General features: G+C 44.3%; 1 protein-coding gene across 1 annotated transcript; it reads left to right on the top strand.

The window, feature by feature from the left end:
• Positions 1–4,572: 4,572 nt before the first annotated feature.
• NOB1 (NIN1 (RPN12) binding protein 1 homolog) lies at positions 4,573–16,835 on the top strand. The gene is made up of 9 exons (XM_079908482.1): positions 4,573–4,778; positions 4,900–5,032; positions 6,882–7,012; positions 9,430–9,501; positions 9,710–9,838; positions 9,933–10,133; positions 10,739–10,836; positions 12,999–13,143; positions 15,893–16,835. Exons 1-9 carry the CDS (start codon positions 4,716–4,718, stop codon positions 16,160–16,162), a joined length of 1,242 nt encoding a protein of 413 aa, XP_079764608.1. The 5' UTR covers positions 4,573–4,715; the 3' UTR covers positions 16,163–16,835.
• The last annotated feature ends 1,247 nt before the right edge of the window (positions 16,836–18,082 follow it).

An 18,082-nucleotide genomic window follows, 5' to 3' on the forward strand; every position in this document is an offset into this window, starting at 1 on the left:
ATATTGCCTGGTACAGTACATGTTTATACTAAAAAACTACTTGTTGTTGATACTCATATTTAATTAGGCATCTTGTGTTTTAATTTGCTATATCTGACGACCCAAAGCCTACTATGTGCCAGGCACGGTTCTAGGCTCTAGAAACACAAAAGTAGCTTTTGTGGAGCGTCCGTTCTTGTGACATGAAACAAAGGCAGAAAGGCTCCAAAACTCTTGCTGGGGGTCCATAAAGTGCCCCACCACACCAGACAATCCCCATTTCCTTAGTATACAGACTAGACAGACCTTTATGAACTAGAAAAAACATTTTAAATCAGTATTCTTTACTGATAGTTGAGAACTTCAGCTTTGACAAGTTGAATGAAGGCTGAATTTTTCACTTTTAATCACCATTAACTAAAATTAATACTAATCACCTAATTAGCTCTAAGCACTGTGCACTAATTATTCTGTTATTTTTGGTTCTTCCAGTTTGGATGGATCTTGTTATGCGTACAAATGAAACTGGTTGAGCATTTAGTAATTCCAAATCCATCCAGGAGATGGCCTTTCAAGGAGCTACAGCTCTCAACACCTTAATTCCTATCTAAAAAACTATTAAAATTTCTCTAGTAACATTGATGGGAGTTGTACTAATTCTCTTTTAGGGGAATTAGGGAAGGCCTCTTTGATTTGGTGGCATTTGAGTAGGTGTTGACCAAAAGGAAAAAAAGGACTAGGCAAGGCAGGCTCTCACTGTGCATTAAAGAAGTAAAAGCTAAATATATACCTGGACCTATAAAGGCCCTAGGTGATACCTCCCACCCCTCCCCTTTGTTTCATCTCATCTCCAACTACTCTTTCACTCAGTACCCTGCTTCAGCCACTCTGGCCTGAGGGCCCTTGGACTGGTTTTTCCCTCTTCCTAGAAAGCTCTTTCCCCAGGTAGTCAGTTGGCTCACCCCCCATCTCTTTCAGATGTTTTCTTAACTGTCCCTTTCAGTGAAGCCTTTCCTGATCACCCTATTTAAAATTGCAACTCATCTCTTCCTTCCCCTCCTACCAGCCCTTTCCTGCTTTATTTTTTCTCTCCATATTTCCTCAGCTTAGCACTATCTGACTTTCATATGAATGTGTGTACGTATGTGTGTGTGTGTATATATATATATATGTATATGTGTGTGTGTATATATATATATATATATATATGTCTGTTTCCCACTACAAAAATTATGAAGACAGGAGCTATAACTCAGCTCTCAAAGCAGTGCCTGGCCCATAGGAGGCCTCTTTAAACAATCTGTTGAATGAATAGACTTCATCAACATTTATTGAGCACTGAACTCATTGCCGAAGGTCCTACAATATAGGAGATTTTTTTTAAGACACAAAAAATCTGAAATATGTCATCATAAAAGTGCCCTGCAAAAGTTAAAAAGTAAATTGAAATGTTCATTTAAGGAGAAAGACCCCTAAAGAAAGACCCCTGATTTCCAACCTACTTAAAGAAGACACACAATTAACTACAATGCAAAGCAGAAGTAATAACTGCTTATTGAGTGATAGAATCAAAATGTCTTAAGTATGGTGAGAAAGAAGGGTTCATATCCGTCCTTGGAGAAAAATCTGATTTGAGTAATGAGGACCAGTTTACAAAGGAAACAATCGAGCTGCTTCTTGGAGACTAAGTACGCAGGGATTGGCCAGCAGAATTTTCAGGCAGAAGAGAAAACAAGGGCAAAGGCAGAGACAAGAAAGTCCAGGACACTCCCAGGAAAGTCCAGAGGAATTCTAGGGATACTTACTGATTTCATGTAGTTTTTCTCTCCCCTACCCCACTGTTAAGCATATAGTTTCATAGCTTGTACATTTTCCAGTCCTGGAAGTGAAGTCAGCTCTTCACTGGCACACAAGACGTTTCTTTCATAAAGGGCCTCACATGTAAAAGTTGTCATTACCTCCAGATAAGTTATACATGGAGTTCTAAATATGTTTGAAAGTGTTAATTTGTTAAGGTAAACTGTTTCAAGTGACCATAATTTCATAATAATGTTTGAGATTTCTTCACTTTTTAAAAAACAAGGAGCTTCAAAAAATTGAAGTGTTTTAGAGTTCACTTCACTTCTGAGAGAACCTGTCCCCAGACACCCTGTGCTACCACAGGCACTACCCTCAACTCCCTGAACACTCCCTTTGGACTTGCATACCTCAATGCTTTTGCCCTACTCATCCTTCAAGATTTGGCTCCAAGGTCATAAGCTCGAAGGTGCCCCTAGACACTACACAAAATATCACTTTGTTCATAACTGTTATATCACCCAAATTGTGGTGGTATAAATTAGCTCTCAGTACTTATTTGTTCACTAAATAAGAGTCCTTCTAAGGCTTCAGTGGACTTGAAGACTAGCGAGCATTACAGGGAAACAGAAAAGGGATTAAACTATTACAAAAAATGACAAAAACTACAAAATGTCAAGAAACCTTTTATATTAACAAGTATTTTTAATATTTACTAGAAAGTGAATGGCTCAGAGCCTGATCTTTCTTTCCCTGGCTATTCCCCTAAATCAGTGGTTCTCAAGTGTGGCCCCAGGTCAGCAGCACCAGCATCATCTGGAACTTATTAAAAATGCAGATTCTCCCACCCTGCCCAGACCTACTGAATCAGAAACTGAGGATGAACCCCAGCTATCTAGTTTGCCAAGCTCTCCAGGTGATCCTAATTCACAGTCAAGTTTGACAGCACTGATCTAGATCATTCTTCTTCACCCTAGTGTCTACAGAATTATTGCCAACTTCAATAAACCTCTTTTATTGTGGAGTCTAGTTTCTATATACTCCCTCCCTTTTTAGGCAACAGGAGCAATTGAGGAAGAACTTAGAGATACAAATATTAGCGTTGAGTGGATTATATTTTCTAGGCATGAAATAAAAACTTGATTAGAGTAAGGTGAATGAATGGAGAGGAGACCCAGGCACCTCAAAACAATTCAGAAGTGACATCAATAAAGTTTAGGAAGAGTGGTATGGGTTGAGAGTGGGAATAAACATGACTCAGAGATTCTTACCTCGAGTGCCTTTTTTGGTAATGCCATTCGGAAAAATAGGAACTCAACCAGTGAAGAAAGTTTAAGCGGGGTCAGGAGAGAAAACTACCTTAGTTTTAACCTTCCTCCGGAGTGAAGATGCCAAAAATTTCACAAAGATGTGGCCAATGGCTAGGCTAGGGAATAAACAGGGATTGGACCTGTAGATTCCAAAGGCATTCCTATAATGCGATAATTGTGATAAGCCTTGGGGATAGATAGTATTGGTGAAGGAGAAAACTTAAGATACAGAGGCCAAGACAGTTCTGTGGTGGGTGCCCCGTGAGCAACGCAGAAGAGATGACAGTGAAGGAGGGTGAGAGATCATCAGAGACACAGCGGGACCAGGATAGTGATGTAACACCAAAGTGAGGCAAGGAGACAGTCCAGAAAGAGGAAATGGTCAGCATTGTAAAATTCTGCAGAGAAACTGAAAGTATAGAGAAATAAGAACAAAAAAAATTGATATGATAGGGAATTCCCTGGCGGTCTAGGCACTTAGGATTCGGCCCTTTCACTGCTGGGGCCGGGGTTCGATCCCTGGTTGGGGAACTAAGATCCCACAAAAAAGAAAAAAAAAAAAAAAAAATGGAGACATCTGGGGAAGGAAAAGGGATTTGGGCACCTATTAAAAGACCCCCGAGGGCAGTGAACAATTTTTGGAAGTACGATGGATAAAGTATAACCAAAGGGTGGGCTTCCCTGGTGGCGCAGTGGTTGAGAGTCCGCCTGCCAATGTAGGGACGGGTTCGTGCCCCGGTCCGGGAAGATCCCACATGCCGCGGAGCGGCTAGGCCCGTGAGCCATGGCCGCTGAGCCTGCGCGTCCGGAGCCTGTGCTCCACAACGGGAGAGGCCACAACAGTGAGAGGCCCGCGTACAGAAAAGAAAAAAAAAAAATTATAACCAAGGGGTAAAAACTAGAGTGAAGACTTGACAAAGAAAGTTTAGAATAACTCAACACCTCTGAAGATGGATGACTGAAAACTCAAGTCATCATTCAGCCAAAATTCGCCAGCATGAATTTCTAATAGACCAGATCTCATAATTATGAAATCTCAGCAAGTAATTATGAGCCTTATGTAAGTGGCGTAAGAGATCCTGGACCCAAGTTGCTCAAAATGAAGCGGGGGTAAGTAAGCAAGCAGCGGTCGGTATGACACAGTAGTAAGAAAGCGGCTCTGAGTCGGTTTGTTTCAGTGTTAATCTCGATACCTCACTAACTACCCATGTTAGCTGGGACTAGTTTTCTTGAGTAGCTACCCCTTACCCGTAAAATAGTACCTATTTCATAGGGTTGTTGTGATCTTTAAATTAGGGCATCTGTATTGATTGACTCTTAACAATGAAACTAATACAGACTATTTGCATTTAAGCGTAAAGAAGGCGCTAAGGAGCAGACGCCAAAGCGAATTTCCTCGGGTGGCCCCCCGCCCCTCCCAAGGTTTGACCCCGCCCACACCTCCCAGGCAGAGCTGGCGGCCTCACCGCGCATGCGCTCGGAGAGCCCTGAGCCGGAAGATGCTGCGGCGGCCGCCAGGAGACGGGGCCTAGCCGCGGCTGCTCTTCCCGGCTCCCAGATGCCCAGATCGGGACAGAGGGGCGAGCGCAATCTGCATGCGCATGCACGCTCCGGCCTCGATGGACCAAGATGGCGCCGGTGGAGCACGTTGTAGCCGATGCAGGGGCTTTCCTGCGGGACGCGGCTCTACAGGTACAGGGAGCTCCGGCGGAGAGGAGCGGGGTCTGGGCTGGTGGCCCCTAAAGGAGCTTGGGAAATCGTGCAGCGCGCTGCGTGGTGCGGGCGGGTATGAGTTGGGCCGATCTCTCCTCAGGACATCGGGAAGAACATCTACACCATTCGGGATGTGGTCAGCGAGATTCGGGATAAGGCCACGCGCAGGCGGCTCGCAGTCCTGCCCTACGAGCTGCGTTTCAGGGAGCCCTTCCCGGAATACGTGCGGCTGGGTGAGTGTCTCTGCCCGGTGTTAATGGCGAAGCTGGTTCCCGGGTTGCTGACTGAACCTGCTCTGGTTCTAATCGGAGTCTGGATACTTTATCAGAGTTGATTTAGAAACTGCACGGTCGGGCAGAAATAGAGACACAGATGGAGAGAACAAACGTATGGACACCAAGGGGGGAAAGTGGCAGGGGGTGGTGGTGATAGTGGTGGTGGGATGAATTGGGAGATTGGGATTGACATGTATACACTAATATGTATAAAATGGATAACTAATAAGAACCTGCTGTATAAAAAAATAAATAAAATTCAAAAAATAAGTAAATAAAAGAAACTCCACGGTCTAGGAGACCGTGGTGGGAGAGAGGAGTTCTGGGTCATGAGTCAGCCAGGCCTTGCCAGTTACTAGTTATGTGCCCCTGGGAATATCACTCAGACGCTCTAGGCCTCGGTTGCCTCCATCTGTAAAATGGGATTAACAGTACCTACCCGAGGGGTTGCTGGGAGCATTAAATGAGGAATAATGTCACTCAGCACAGTGTCCAGCGCTTTGCAAGTATTCAGTAAATTTGTTTGGATTAAAAATAGAAGATGGGAGGGAGCTGCAAGAGGGAGGAGATATGGGGATATATGTATATGTATAGCTGATTCACTTTGTTATACAGCAGAAACTAGCCATTGTAAAGCAATTATACTCCAATAAAGATGTTAAAAAGATTTTTAAAAAAATGGAAGAACCCAGATCTCTTACTCTCGCCCATTTCTTTTCAGTAGATAAGAGTGATGACTGTTTTGGATATGGAGGCCAGCCTCAAGTCAGAAAAAGGGATGGCTTTTAGGCCTTACATTAGTCCTGAAAGAAAACTAAACAACTCTCACTTGGCTTAGGAGTCAGCGTTGTTCTCTTGTTAGGGATCAAGGCGATGATCCTGCCCAGGAAAGGACCTAGGTGGTTGGAAGTGTTTTAGGGTTTAAAGGCCTGATAATGGAGATGTTGTTACCTACACTATTTGTGACTTCTTTAGCTTTCTCCAGCATCCTAGCTGTGTGATCTTTGACAGGTTACTTAATCTTTCTGAGGAAACACTAACAGTACGTACTTCATAAAATTGGGCTGAAACATTCCCACTCCTGGGCATATATCCAGACAAAACTATAGTAATTCAAAAAGATACATGCACTCCTATATTCATAGCAGCACTATTCACAATAGCCAAGACATGGAAACAACCTAAATGTCCATTGATGATGAACAGATAAAGAAGATATGGTACATGTATACAATGGAATACTACTCAGCCATAAAAAAGAACGAAATAATGCCATTTGCAGCAACATGGATGTAACTAGAGATTATCATACTAAGTGAAGTCAGAAAGAGAAAGACAAATAACCATATGATGTGACTTATATGTGGAATCTAAAATATGACGCAAATGAACCTTTTTGAAATAGAAACAGAATCACAGACATAGAGAACAGACTTCTGGTTGCCAAGGGGAAGGGGGTTGGGGGAGGTTGGGGTGAGCAGATGTAAGCTTTTATATATAAAATGGATAAACAACAAGGTGCTACTGTATAGCACAGACAGCTATATTCAATATCCAATGATAACCATAATGGAAAAGAATATTTTAAAAAGGAATGTATGTATATGTATAACTGAATTACTTTGCTGTGCAGCAGTAATTAACAACATTGTAAATCAACTATACTTCAGTTTAAAAAAAAAAAAGATTTGGGGCTTCCGTTTTTCTTGGGATACTGATCCTAAGTTCTTTTCATACTTTCATTATGGTTATCCAAGGTCATATAGCTCTTTGCTTTTAACTGAAGTTGGGAATCTCTTGTTTACAGTGACTGAGTTTTCAAAGAAAACTGGAGACTATCCCAGCCTCTCTGCCACAGATATCCAAGTACTGGCACTTACCTACCAGCTGGAAGCAGAGTTTGTTGGGGTGTCTCACCTAAAACAAGAACCAGAAAAGGTAAATAAGAAAGATAGTTGGTTTTATCTGTTTTAACTTTTTTTTTTTTTTTTTTTTTTGCGGTACGCGGGCCTCTCACTGTTGTGGCCTCTCCCGTTGCGGAGCACAGGCTCCGGACGCGCAGGCTCAGCGGCCATGGCTCATGGGCCCAGCCACTCCGCGGCATGTGGGCTCTTCCTGGACTGGGGCACAAACCCGTGTCCCCTGCATCGGCAGACGGACTCTCAACCACTGCGCCACCAGGGAAGCCCTGTTTTAACTTTTTTATTATGAGAACTATCAGATGTACAGAAGTAGAGGGAATAGTATAATGGACCCAGTGTCCCCATCATCCTGCCTCCACAGTTGTCAACTCATGATCTGTTTTCATCTTTACCCGACCCCAGCCCTGAATATTTTGAACTCAGACAGCCTAACATTTCACTGATAGATATTTCTTGGTGTGTCTCTAAAGATAAGGTATGTCTCTAAAAAAAATAGCCACAAAACCAATATTACACCTACACAAAATTAATAGTAATTCCCTGATATCATCAAATATCCAATCTGTGTTCACATTTCTCAATTATTTTATAAATTTTTTTTAATAGTTTACTTGTTTGGATCAGGATCCAGATAAGGTTCATACGTTGCAATTAGCAAACATGTCTCAGTCTTGACCTGTAGGTTCTTGGTAACGTTGGTTAAATTTAAAAATGCAGGGACTTCCCTGCTGGCACAGTAGTTAAGACTCCACACTCCCAGTGCAGGGGGTCCAGGTTCAGTCCCTACTCAGGGAACTAGATCCCCATGCTGCAACTAAGAATTTGCATGCCACAACTAAGGAGCCCGCTTGTCGCAACTAAGACCTGGTGCAACCAAATAGATAAACTAAATTAAAATAATAAAATGCAGAAAGAGTAAAAATATTCTCATTTTTTTTGGCTGTGTTGGGTCTTTGTTGCTGCGGGCAGGGTTTCTCTAGTTGTGGCGAGCGGGGGCTGCTCTTCATTGCGGTGTACGGGCTCTAGGTACGCAGGCCTCAGTAGTTGTGGCTCACGGGCTCTAGAGCACAGGCTCAGTAGTTGTGGTGCACGGGCTTAGTTGCTCCATGGCATGTGGGATCTTTCTGGACCAGGGCTTGAACCTGTGTCTCCTGCATTGGCAGGCAGATTCTTAACCACTGCGCCATCAGGGAAGCCCCTCTCGCTAGTTTTTTAAAAATAGAATTCTTTTCCAGAAGGAAGCAAGAAAGAACACTTTAAATGATTACCATTTTTTTCAACTCTTGCTACCTTCAAAATTCTGGGTTCCTGTTGTGCTTTTAGGGACTTGTCCATCTTGGCTAAGTTGAAGAGACTAATGGTTTTGTGCCTGGACCCCATTGCCTGTTTCTAGGCCAGAGGATTTTGAAAGATAGATTATTAACCTTATACTGTAATAAGTAATTTCAAGTAGTGTTTGCAAAGAATTACTTGATCTCCGCTGTCTAAGGTCATCAAAACTGTAGTGGGCTCATGATTCTATTCTAGTCAGAACTGCCTTCACTTGTTTTCAACCAAGTGTAGAGTCCTCCAATCCAAGAAGTCTAAAAGTGATGCCTAAAATATAGACATCTGTGTGTCACCAGAATGTTTTGGGGCGATGGGAGTGAAGGGAATAGTTTCATATAAACTCTGACTTTGTGGCTCAGCTGGGTTTCTGCTTTGGCTTCTGTCAATTTGAGATTCCTAAAAATTGCCCTTTCCTGCAGTCTTTTGGGCAGGAATTAGCTGTTTTGTATCAGAAGCTTTAAAACAGCCTGTCTTTTGACCCAGCAATTCCACTCTTAGGCATTTATCCTAAGGATATAACCAAAGATACTTCCAAGTTTTACACATAATGATGTTCATTAAACCTTTATGTCTAGGGACAAAAAAGAAATGTCCTAAAGTGGTTATTTGGTAGTAGTGGAATCCCTGAATAATTCTTTACGGGCTTCCCTGGTGGCTCAGTGGTTAAAAATCCGCCTGCCAATGCAGGGGACACGGGTTCAGCTCTGGTCTGGGAAGATCCCACATGCCGCAGAGCTACTGAGCCCGTGCACCACAACTACTGAGCCTGCACTCCAGAGCCCATGCTCCGCAACAAGAGAAACCACTGCAGTGAGAAGCCCGCGCACCGCAATGAAGAGTAGCCCCTGCTTACCGCAACTAGAGAAAAGGCCGCACGCAGCAACAAAGACCCAACGCAGCCAAAAATAAAAATAAATTTATTTTTTTTTAAATTTTTACATATATTTTTATGTTTCCCACTTTTTAAAAAACATTGAATATCTTTGATTTCAATAACCAGGGGGAAGTATTTTGTTTTCTGTTTTTTAAATTACTCTTCCATGTTGAATTTTCAACCTGCATTTCTTTGCTTAGAGCTGTCACTTTTTTCTTTTCTTTTTAAAGGTTAAAGTGAGTTCATCAATTCAGCACCCAGAAACTCCTCTACACATTTCTGGTTTCCATCTGCCCTCAAAGGTAATTTCTTAGACAGGCCAGGCTCTTCATGCTCTTTTCTGTTACATGTCAGATCTCCACAAATTGTCTGTTTAGAGGGAACCAAATTTACCTAGACAGATAGCATAGTTTGTCCATCCTTGTCTGATCTGGCTTGTATATCGTATATCATTTCATTTATAACCCTCTCAATTTTCAGGTTTTAAAATTATTTTTCTTTTAACTTCAGCCTAAACCCGCACGAGGAACAGTAGAACATGGACACCCAGTCGGTGAGCCTGAGGACCTAGAATTCAGTTCCTTTGTGTTCTGGAGAAATCCTTTGCCTAATATTGATCATGAACTGCAGGAGCTGCTGGTAAGGCCCTGCTTTATGATCTCCTGATGACAAGAGACTAGCGTCTCCCAGCTGCTCCTTTGGGCGAGAAGTTTGAATTCTGTTAACGTTTCAGATTGACAAAGGTGAGGCTATTCCAAGTGAGGAAGAGAACGAAGAGAATGGATTTGAAGAAAGGAAGGACCAAGACAGTGATGATGACGGGGGTGGGTGGATAACCCCCAGCAACATCAAGCAGGTCCAGCAGGAGATGCAGCAGTGTGCCATCCCGAAGGATGTGCGGGTCGGCTGTGTGACTACAGACTTCGCCATGCAGGTGGGTGGAATGGGCATTGGCTGGCCCTGGGCTTGGTGTCGTACCCGTTACAGGCAGTGGTCCTTTGGAGGTTTGGGGGTGTGTACAGGACTGTTGTGTAATGCTTCTTTTCCTGGCTCTAGAAACTTTGCCTGTGCTCTTTGGTAATTTTTAGTTTTGCTTGGAGGTTAGGGAATCCTAGTATACCTACAGAATGTATGTGATGTATTAAATTTCTGATGTTCAGTATTCATGATCTGTTGCTGCTTTTCTTTCAGTGTGTGTAACGTCCTGTGCTCAGTTAAGTATTTGGAGACTGTAGAGGTTTTGAGTCCAGAAATGAGTATATTTGCTCTCACACAGTAAATGTCTCTGTTAAGAGAGATTGCTAAAGGAGGCCTTGGCGAAATGATGTTCTCGGTCCATGGCACCTGAGAGAAGAAAAATCTGGGTCCTTGTCCTAGTTTACATGTCTTGAGAGGTATCCTAAGCTTGCTTTTCTTTAGCAGAAGCCCTTTATGAGCCAAACCAGGGTTTGGGAAGTTCTTTTAACTGTGATTATGCAGATATTAAACAATTCTTCGTTTTGCTATGAGCTCAGTTTCTCTTTAACTTGTTGGTTGCAGAATGTCCTGCTCCAGATGGGGCTGCATGTGCTGGCCGTGAACGGCATGCTGATCCGCGAGGCCCGGAGCTACATCTTGCGCTGCCACGGCTGTTTCAAGTATGTAGCCAATAACCTGGGCTCAGTGCCCCTCTGTTGAACACTCCTCTGTTCCTAAACCTTCTAGAGACTTCTTGAAGGAGAACCTTGCCTTGTGTACAGGCATTCCCTCCACCTTGTCTTTCCTACTCGGGCCAGGTTCTGCCCCCACCAGGGCACTGAAAGCCCTGGGACAGAGGTGGCCAGTGACCTCCCACCTGACAAAGCCAGGGCGGGTGTTTTTTGTCCCTACCTTTGTGTATAGGATTAAGGGTGTGGGTTCTGGAGCAAAGAGCCCTAGTCGTTTAGCAGTAAGTGCCAAAATGTTTATGGATGGGATAATGTCTGGGACTTGCTTTGAAATAAAACAGAAGTGGGAGGAATGGGTGAGGGTAGAGATGAAGCTGGGTGATGGGTCCATGAGGGTTCATTGTGCTCTTTGGTTTACTTCATGTTTGAAATTTTCTGTTTAAAAAAAAAGTGGACTCTGGATCCAGACTATGTGGGTTCCAATCCAGATTCTGTCTCCTAGTAGCTGTGTGACTTTGCAGAAGTTGGTCAGCTTCTCTGTACCTCAGATTCTTCTTATGTAAAATTAGAAAGGTGGTTGTGAGGAATTAGGGAGATCGTCACATAAAAGAGTGCTTGTCTGGCGCATAGGAAGTGCTCCATTGAGGTGAACTGTTTAGTTCACTGACCATGCACTCCTCCCCATTTCTTTTCTGCCTCATGAATTGGTTTTTCTCGTGGTGAGGGCTGGTGTTGTGTGGAAAGGCCCCCAGATCCGAGATCTGGTTGGAATGGAAGAGACTATACTGCAGCCCTGCTGTTGAGTGAAGCATGGCCCTGGGAACTTGGTGGCTTCCAGCCTTTCCACAGATTCAGTCTAGACATGGTAGCCATCATGTCAGGTATCTGGTGGAGCCCCTTAGTGTGGAGGCCTGTGTGCACTGCTTTCCGAAGCAGTAAGGTGTCTCTCCCTGTGTCCCCAGTGCTGTTCCACTGACGGTGGAGTAGCCTGGATGAAGCCCTCCCCCACGTGGCTCGGGGCCCATCTCTGTTACCGTCCTCTGCAGGTCTGCTGGGGAGCCACTCCTCAAAACTGCCTCTGCATTCTTTGAATCTTTAGTGTGTAAACGTGCCAGGCTCATGTCGGTAAAGCTTTTTGCTTCATGAAATCTCATTTCCCCCATTGTCCTTTGTTACAAAAGCTCTAAGTTCCTCAAATTAACATTCGTTCTTAGAAACACTTGGAAATGTTCTCCATTCTTGTTAGATTAACCCCAGTGACTGAGTGGTTTCTTGCACAAAATAATTATTTCCTAGCCCCTGTTGCTTAGTTCACTCGCAGAGACTTCAGGAAAGGGCTTGGCTTCTCTGGCAGTTTCACGCAGCTCTTGTGTCCTTACCACTGGGAACTGAGGGAGAATTCCTCAAGGACAGACACCAGGGCTCCTGCTTGGTCCCTGACAACAGCAGCTTTGCCTGTTCAGGTCCATCGTTGGGCCTTGAGCGGGTGCGAGAGAGGCAAGGCCTGTGGGTCTGCCTCAGCACCCACACCCATTCAGTCATAGCAGCTTTGATAGTGTATCCTGTTGGTTAGTAAATTCTCAGCACCTCCAGAGCCACCTCCTGGCTCAATGCCTAGGCTGATACTTGGGCACAAGGTGTTCAGAAATAGTTGAGTAATGTAATAATATGACCCTTGAGAAAGTATGGTGGTGGTAAGAGCACTGACTCTGGAGCCAGATTCCCTGGGCTTATACCTGCCACTTACTAGCTCTGTGACCTTGAGCAAGGTACCTTACCTTGCCTTCGTTTCCCCATCCGTAAAATGGAGATATATCAACTTCATAGGGTTATTTTGACATTAAACTTGTGGAATAATGCCTAACAAAATTCAGTAAGAGTTCATTATTACTGTAACAACATTCTGCTCAGTTTTCTTACTTACTAACTTGCTCCTTATGTCATTTACCTTTGCCGTGGGAGCCGTGCAGCAGCAGTGTGCTTATATCAGCAGCGTGAGGGCAGGTGGCCTTGGTCTGGGATGTGTGCGGTGCAGTCCAGCCTGTCCCCATTTCTTGTGTCTCCTCCTCTGAGGCCTGAGACTCACCTTGCGCTCTGGGGATGGGGTTTGCTGCCTCTGGCTCCAGTGTGATGCATCTCCTTTGTTCCTGCAGGACAACATCTGACATGAGCAGAGTGTTCTGTGCACAGTGTGGAAACAAGACACTGAAGAAGGTGTCTGTGACCGTCAGCGACGATGGAACCCTACGCATGCACTTTTCCCGCAACCCTAAGGTGCTGAATCCTCGGGGCCTCCGGGTGAGTGGCGCATCTCCCGCTCCCCTAACAGCAGGGCCCAGGTCGGGGAAGCGAGACCTTTTAGCACCAGGATCGAAATGATCAGAGAGGACAAACAGACCCTCCTGGTTTCTAAAGATAGTTATTGAAAGCCTGTGATCCAGGGACCAAGGCAGGTGGGGAGAGCTCACAACTCAACCTCCCTGGGAGGTTTTTGAGGAGTTTGCAGTCTAAGGAGAAATAACCAGTAATTCCACACGGTAAAAAGCAAGGGCCAAATATATGTGGGGTCAAAGAGGGATGGTTTGCAGGACGGTGGAGGATGGATTTGTGTGGGAATTTGAGGATGGGTAGAATGTCTAGAAGCTTCAAGAACCACAAGGGAAGGTTGTGTAAATACTCAGCACAAGAGAGTCCTGGGCTGGATACACAGTGGGGTGGATTTGTTTTGAGGAATCAGGAGAGAAGGGTTGACAGGCAGGCAAGTATGAGTGTGGCTGACCTGGCTCTGAGTTCTCCAGGTATGGTGCATGCCACTAACGTTAGAAAGGTTGTTTTTTTTTTTAACTTTCTATTTTGAAATAATTTTTTTAATGGTATCTCGTAGTTTTTTTTTTTAATAAAAAGTTGCCAAAAATAGTACAAATAATTCCCATTTAGCTTTCACTTAGATTTCCCAATTTAATCATTCACTATATTTGCTTTATCATTTATATTTTTTCTTTTCCCCTAAACCATCTGAGAGTAAATTGTGCATGACGCCCTTTTGCACCTAGATACTTCAGTGTGTGTTTCCTGAAACAAGGACTTCATCTTAGATACCCACAATACAATTACCAAAACCAAGAAGTTAACATTACTTCCATACTATCTAATCTATGAACCATATTCAGACTTTTTTTTTTTTGAGTTTATTAATTAATTTATTTATTTTGCTGTGTTGGGTCTTCGTTTCTGTGTGAGGGCTTTCTCTAGTTGTGGCAAGCGGGGGCCACTCTTCATCACGCTGCGCGGGCCTCTCACTATCGTGGCCTCTCTTGTTGCGGAGCACAGGCTCCAGACGCACAGGCTCAGTAGTTGTGGCTCATGGGCCTAGTTGCTCCACGGCATGTGGGATCTTCCCAGACCAGGGCTCGAACCTGTGTCCCCTGCATTAGCAGGCAGACTCTCAACCACTGCGCCACCAGGGAAGCTCCAGACTTTTTTTTTTTTTCTGGCTGTGCCACGTGGCACGTGGGATCTTAGTTCCCCAACTAAGGATCGAACCCATGCCCCCTGCATTGGAAGTGCAGAGTCTTAACCACTGGACTGCCAGGGGAGTCCTTAGACCATACTCAAACTTTGCCACAGATTTCTTTTACAGCAAGAGAAGGGGGTTTGTTTGGGGTCCAGGATCCAGTCTAGGATCACATGTTGCATTTCACTGTTGCATTTCATTGTCCTATCTCCTTAGTCTCTTTTAAACTGAAGTAGTTTCTCAGGTCTGCTGTCTTTCGTGACCTTGACAGTTTTGAACAGTTTTGAAGAGAACAAAGCAGTTACTTTGTAGACTCTCCTTTACCTTGGGTTTGTCTGGTGTTTCCTCCTGGTTAGATTCAGGCTGTGTCCAATTTACTGCTGATAATAACTTTGATCACTTAGTTGGAGGTTTCTTGTGTAACCACAATATAATTAACAAAACCAAGATTACCAAATTTCCTGTAAGGTTATTATCCGTGATTAATAAGTAACTTAGAGAAAGATAGTCTGATACTGTGTGAATACTGTTTCTCATCAAACTTTTACTTGTTAAAGTCATCTGAATCAGTTTTTACAATGAAGGTTGCCAAATGGTGATTTTCTAATTGCATCATTTCTTCTCCATATTTATTACTTGCCATTCTGCTGTAAAGAGGAACTTTCCCATATATCATTTATATGAGTGTGGTCGCATGTATTTTTATTGTAGTCTGTAGGCTGTGATCCATTGCTATCCTTATTTATTTTGATACTCAAACTGTTCATGGAGACCCTTCAGGATGGCTTCTGTGTCTTTCTGATGTGCCCCAGTTATTCTTTGAACAATTTTACTTTCTGGCACAGCAAGCTGTTCCGACTCTTATACCTCCCTGCCTGTGCCCTGGAATCAGCCATTTCTCTAAGGAGCTCTTAAGTTTTTAGAAGCAAAGATCTGGGCACTGGACAGTGGGTATGCTTATTGTCCTAGGGTGGCATTAATTCTAGGTCCACAGTGGACAAAGATGGGAAATATTATATATAAATACACATATTAATACTTTTTCTCTTATCTGTATTAAAAATTGAATTTATAACTTCAGATTCAGTTCAACACCAGAGTTCATTCTAGCCCTCCCTCTAATATCCATAACACCCTTCATAACACCATTTTCCATAATTATAATTTTGTTCAACTGGAGTGTGTGTGTGTGTGTGTGTGTGTGTGTGTGTGGTTATTTCAGAAGTGCTAACCTATACCATTATGAAAATGGTACCTGCCTACTAGGGTTCTGTGTTTTAGTGTAATTTTTTCCGTCTTTTGTTGAGGGAATGTAGTCACAATACCGTGTTGCTTTTCATCTGTGAGGTGAGAGTAGGCTCAAGTGGGAAGATGCATGTCATGTACTCAGTGCACAGTAGGCAGTGACGATAGACTCCGTTGGTGTCGTCTGCCTGCGTGCAGAGTTGTCAGGTAAGCTTTACGTAACAGGATCTGATGTGTATAAATACGAATCCCCGTCCTCCTAATGGCCTTTCCTCGTCTTATTTGCAGTATTCACTCCCCACTCCCAAAGGGGGCAAGTACGCCATCAACCCCCACCTGACCGAGGACCAGCGCTTCCCTCAGCTGCGACTTTCCCGAAAGGCCAGGCAGAAAACTGACGTGTTTGCCCCTGACTACATAGCTGGGGTGTCTCCCTTTGCAGAGAATGACATCTCCAGCCGGTCAGCTACCTTGCAGGTCCGAGACAGCACCTTGGGAGCCGGCAGGAGACGGTTAAATCCCAATGCTTCCAGAAAGAAGTTTGTGAAGAAAAGGTGAAGCATGAGCTCCACAGGCAAGCTGGACTGATGCTGTGACTGCCCAGGAGACCCATGTCTCAGGTCCCCAGCTGTGCCAACTCCACAACCACTTGGACACAGAAGAGGCCTGGCTTCCATAGTGCTGCCCCAGGACTCACTGTGGTGCCTCGGGTTGGGTTTGTGGTGGAACCCGCCATCCCTTGGCCTGTGTGTATCCAGGAGGTTTATGTGAACATTGTGACCTGACCTACTTGGACATGGACAGCTGCAAGAGCAAAGGATTCCAGCACCAAGAAGTTTGCAACAACCAGCCACACCCCTTCCCTCTTTAGTATAAAAGAAGCCTGAATTCTGACTCAGGTAAGATGGTTCTTTGGGACAGGAGTCCACCATCTTCTTGGTCTGCTGGCTTTCCGAATAAAGTTGCTGTTCCTTGCCCCACAACTTGTCTCTTGATTTATTGGCCTGTCATGCGGTGAGCAGTATGAGCTTGGACTCAGTAACTCCTTCTACCTATAAAAGTCCTTTATTTTGTACAGCTCCTTGGAGCTCCTTTCTTTGTGCTAGATGGAATGCTGCCTGATTCATGAATCATTAAATAAAGCCAATAAGAGCTTTAAAATTTACCCAGTTGAATTTTGTATTTTAAGTTTTGGTAGTAGTGGTGGGATCTGAAGACTCCTGATGACTTCATAGACAACAAGAAATACACGTGTTGATATCCACAAATGCTTTGAGTTCTTTTTTTTTTTTTTTTTTGGCCAGGCTGTGCAGTATGTGGGATCTTAGTTCCCTGACCAGGGATTGAACTTGTGCCCCCTGCAGTGGAAGTGCAGAGTCTTAATCACTGGACCGCCAGGGAAGTCCCTGAGTTCTCCTTCTTTGTCACTGTTTCTGAGGGCCGTGGGTAAGTTCCTCTTGATACGAACTCCACTCTCTACATTGAGCTCCTGGTCTAATTGGCTTTCCAGTCCAGGATTTATGGGTTGGTCTAGACTGACAGGAGTCTCTAACAGAGCACCAGTCCTTAGCCCTTGGTTAGTCTGTGGTCCCAGGACACAGCGTAATGGGTCAGTTTGAGCTGACACCTGGAACCCAAGTCCCCAGCTCTCAGTTAGTCTGAGGGCTCAGTTAGTCCCCACCCCTTTTTTATTTAAATTTATTTATTTTTAGCTGTGTTGGATCTTCGTTGCTGCATGCGGGCTTTCTCTAGTTGTGGCAAGCAGGGGCTACTCTTCATTGCAGTGCGCGGGCTTCTCATTGCAGCAGCTTCTCTTGTCGCAGAGCACAGGCTCCAGGTGCGCGGACTTCAGTAGTTGTGGCACGCAGGCTCAGTAGTTGTGGCTCATGGGCTTTAGAGCACAGGCTCAGTAGTTGTGGCGCATGGGCTTAGTTGCTCCGCGGCGTGTGGGATCTTCCTGGACCAGGGCTCGAACCCCGTGTCCCCTGCATTGACAGGTGGATTCTTAACCATTGCGCCACCAGGGAAGCCCATTAGTCCCCTTTTGTTGGGTTCTGCTGGTTCGGTCTGTAGTTCCACTTTGGGAACCATTTGTGATGAGCACCTAAGGCCTTCTCTTGGCCAGTCCACAGTGCCATCTCCTTGGTTACTGCAGTGTCCACAGTTCCGTTTCCTTGGTTACTGTTGGTTTCTGTTAATGTGCATATGGGGTAAAGGAATAATAGATCTATTGTTAATGGGCATCTTGAAGCCAAAACCACAAAATTGGTGGGCACAGGTTGAGCACTTAAAAGCTGATAGAATGCTCGCCATCTAACTGTAAGAATCCTGTGTTAAGATAAATTGCTCATGGAATGGGATAGGTCAACACTAGGTCACCTGCCACCTCAAGAAAATTTCCATACAATGAAGTATATTGTAAAACACCACAAAATCCCCAGACCCGTGGCACATCCCTCTTAGGTATTAATTTGGCTC

Source organism: Stenella coeruleoalba, assembly GCF_951394435.1.
Source record: "Stenella coeruleoalba genome assembly, chromosome: 20".
In the NCBI taxonomy this organism is placed as follows: domain Eukaryota; kingdom Metazoa; phylum Chordata; class Mammalia; order Artiodactyla; family Delphinidae; genus Stenella; species Stenella coeruleoalba.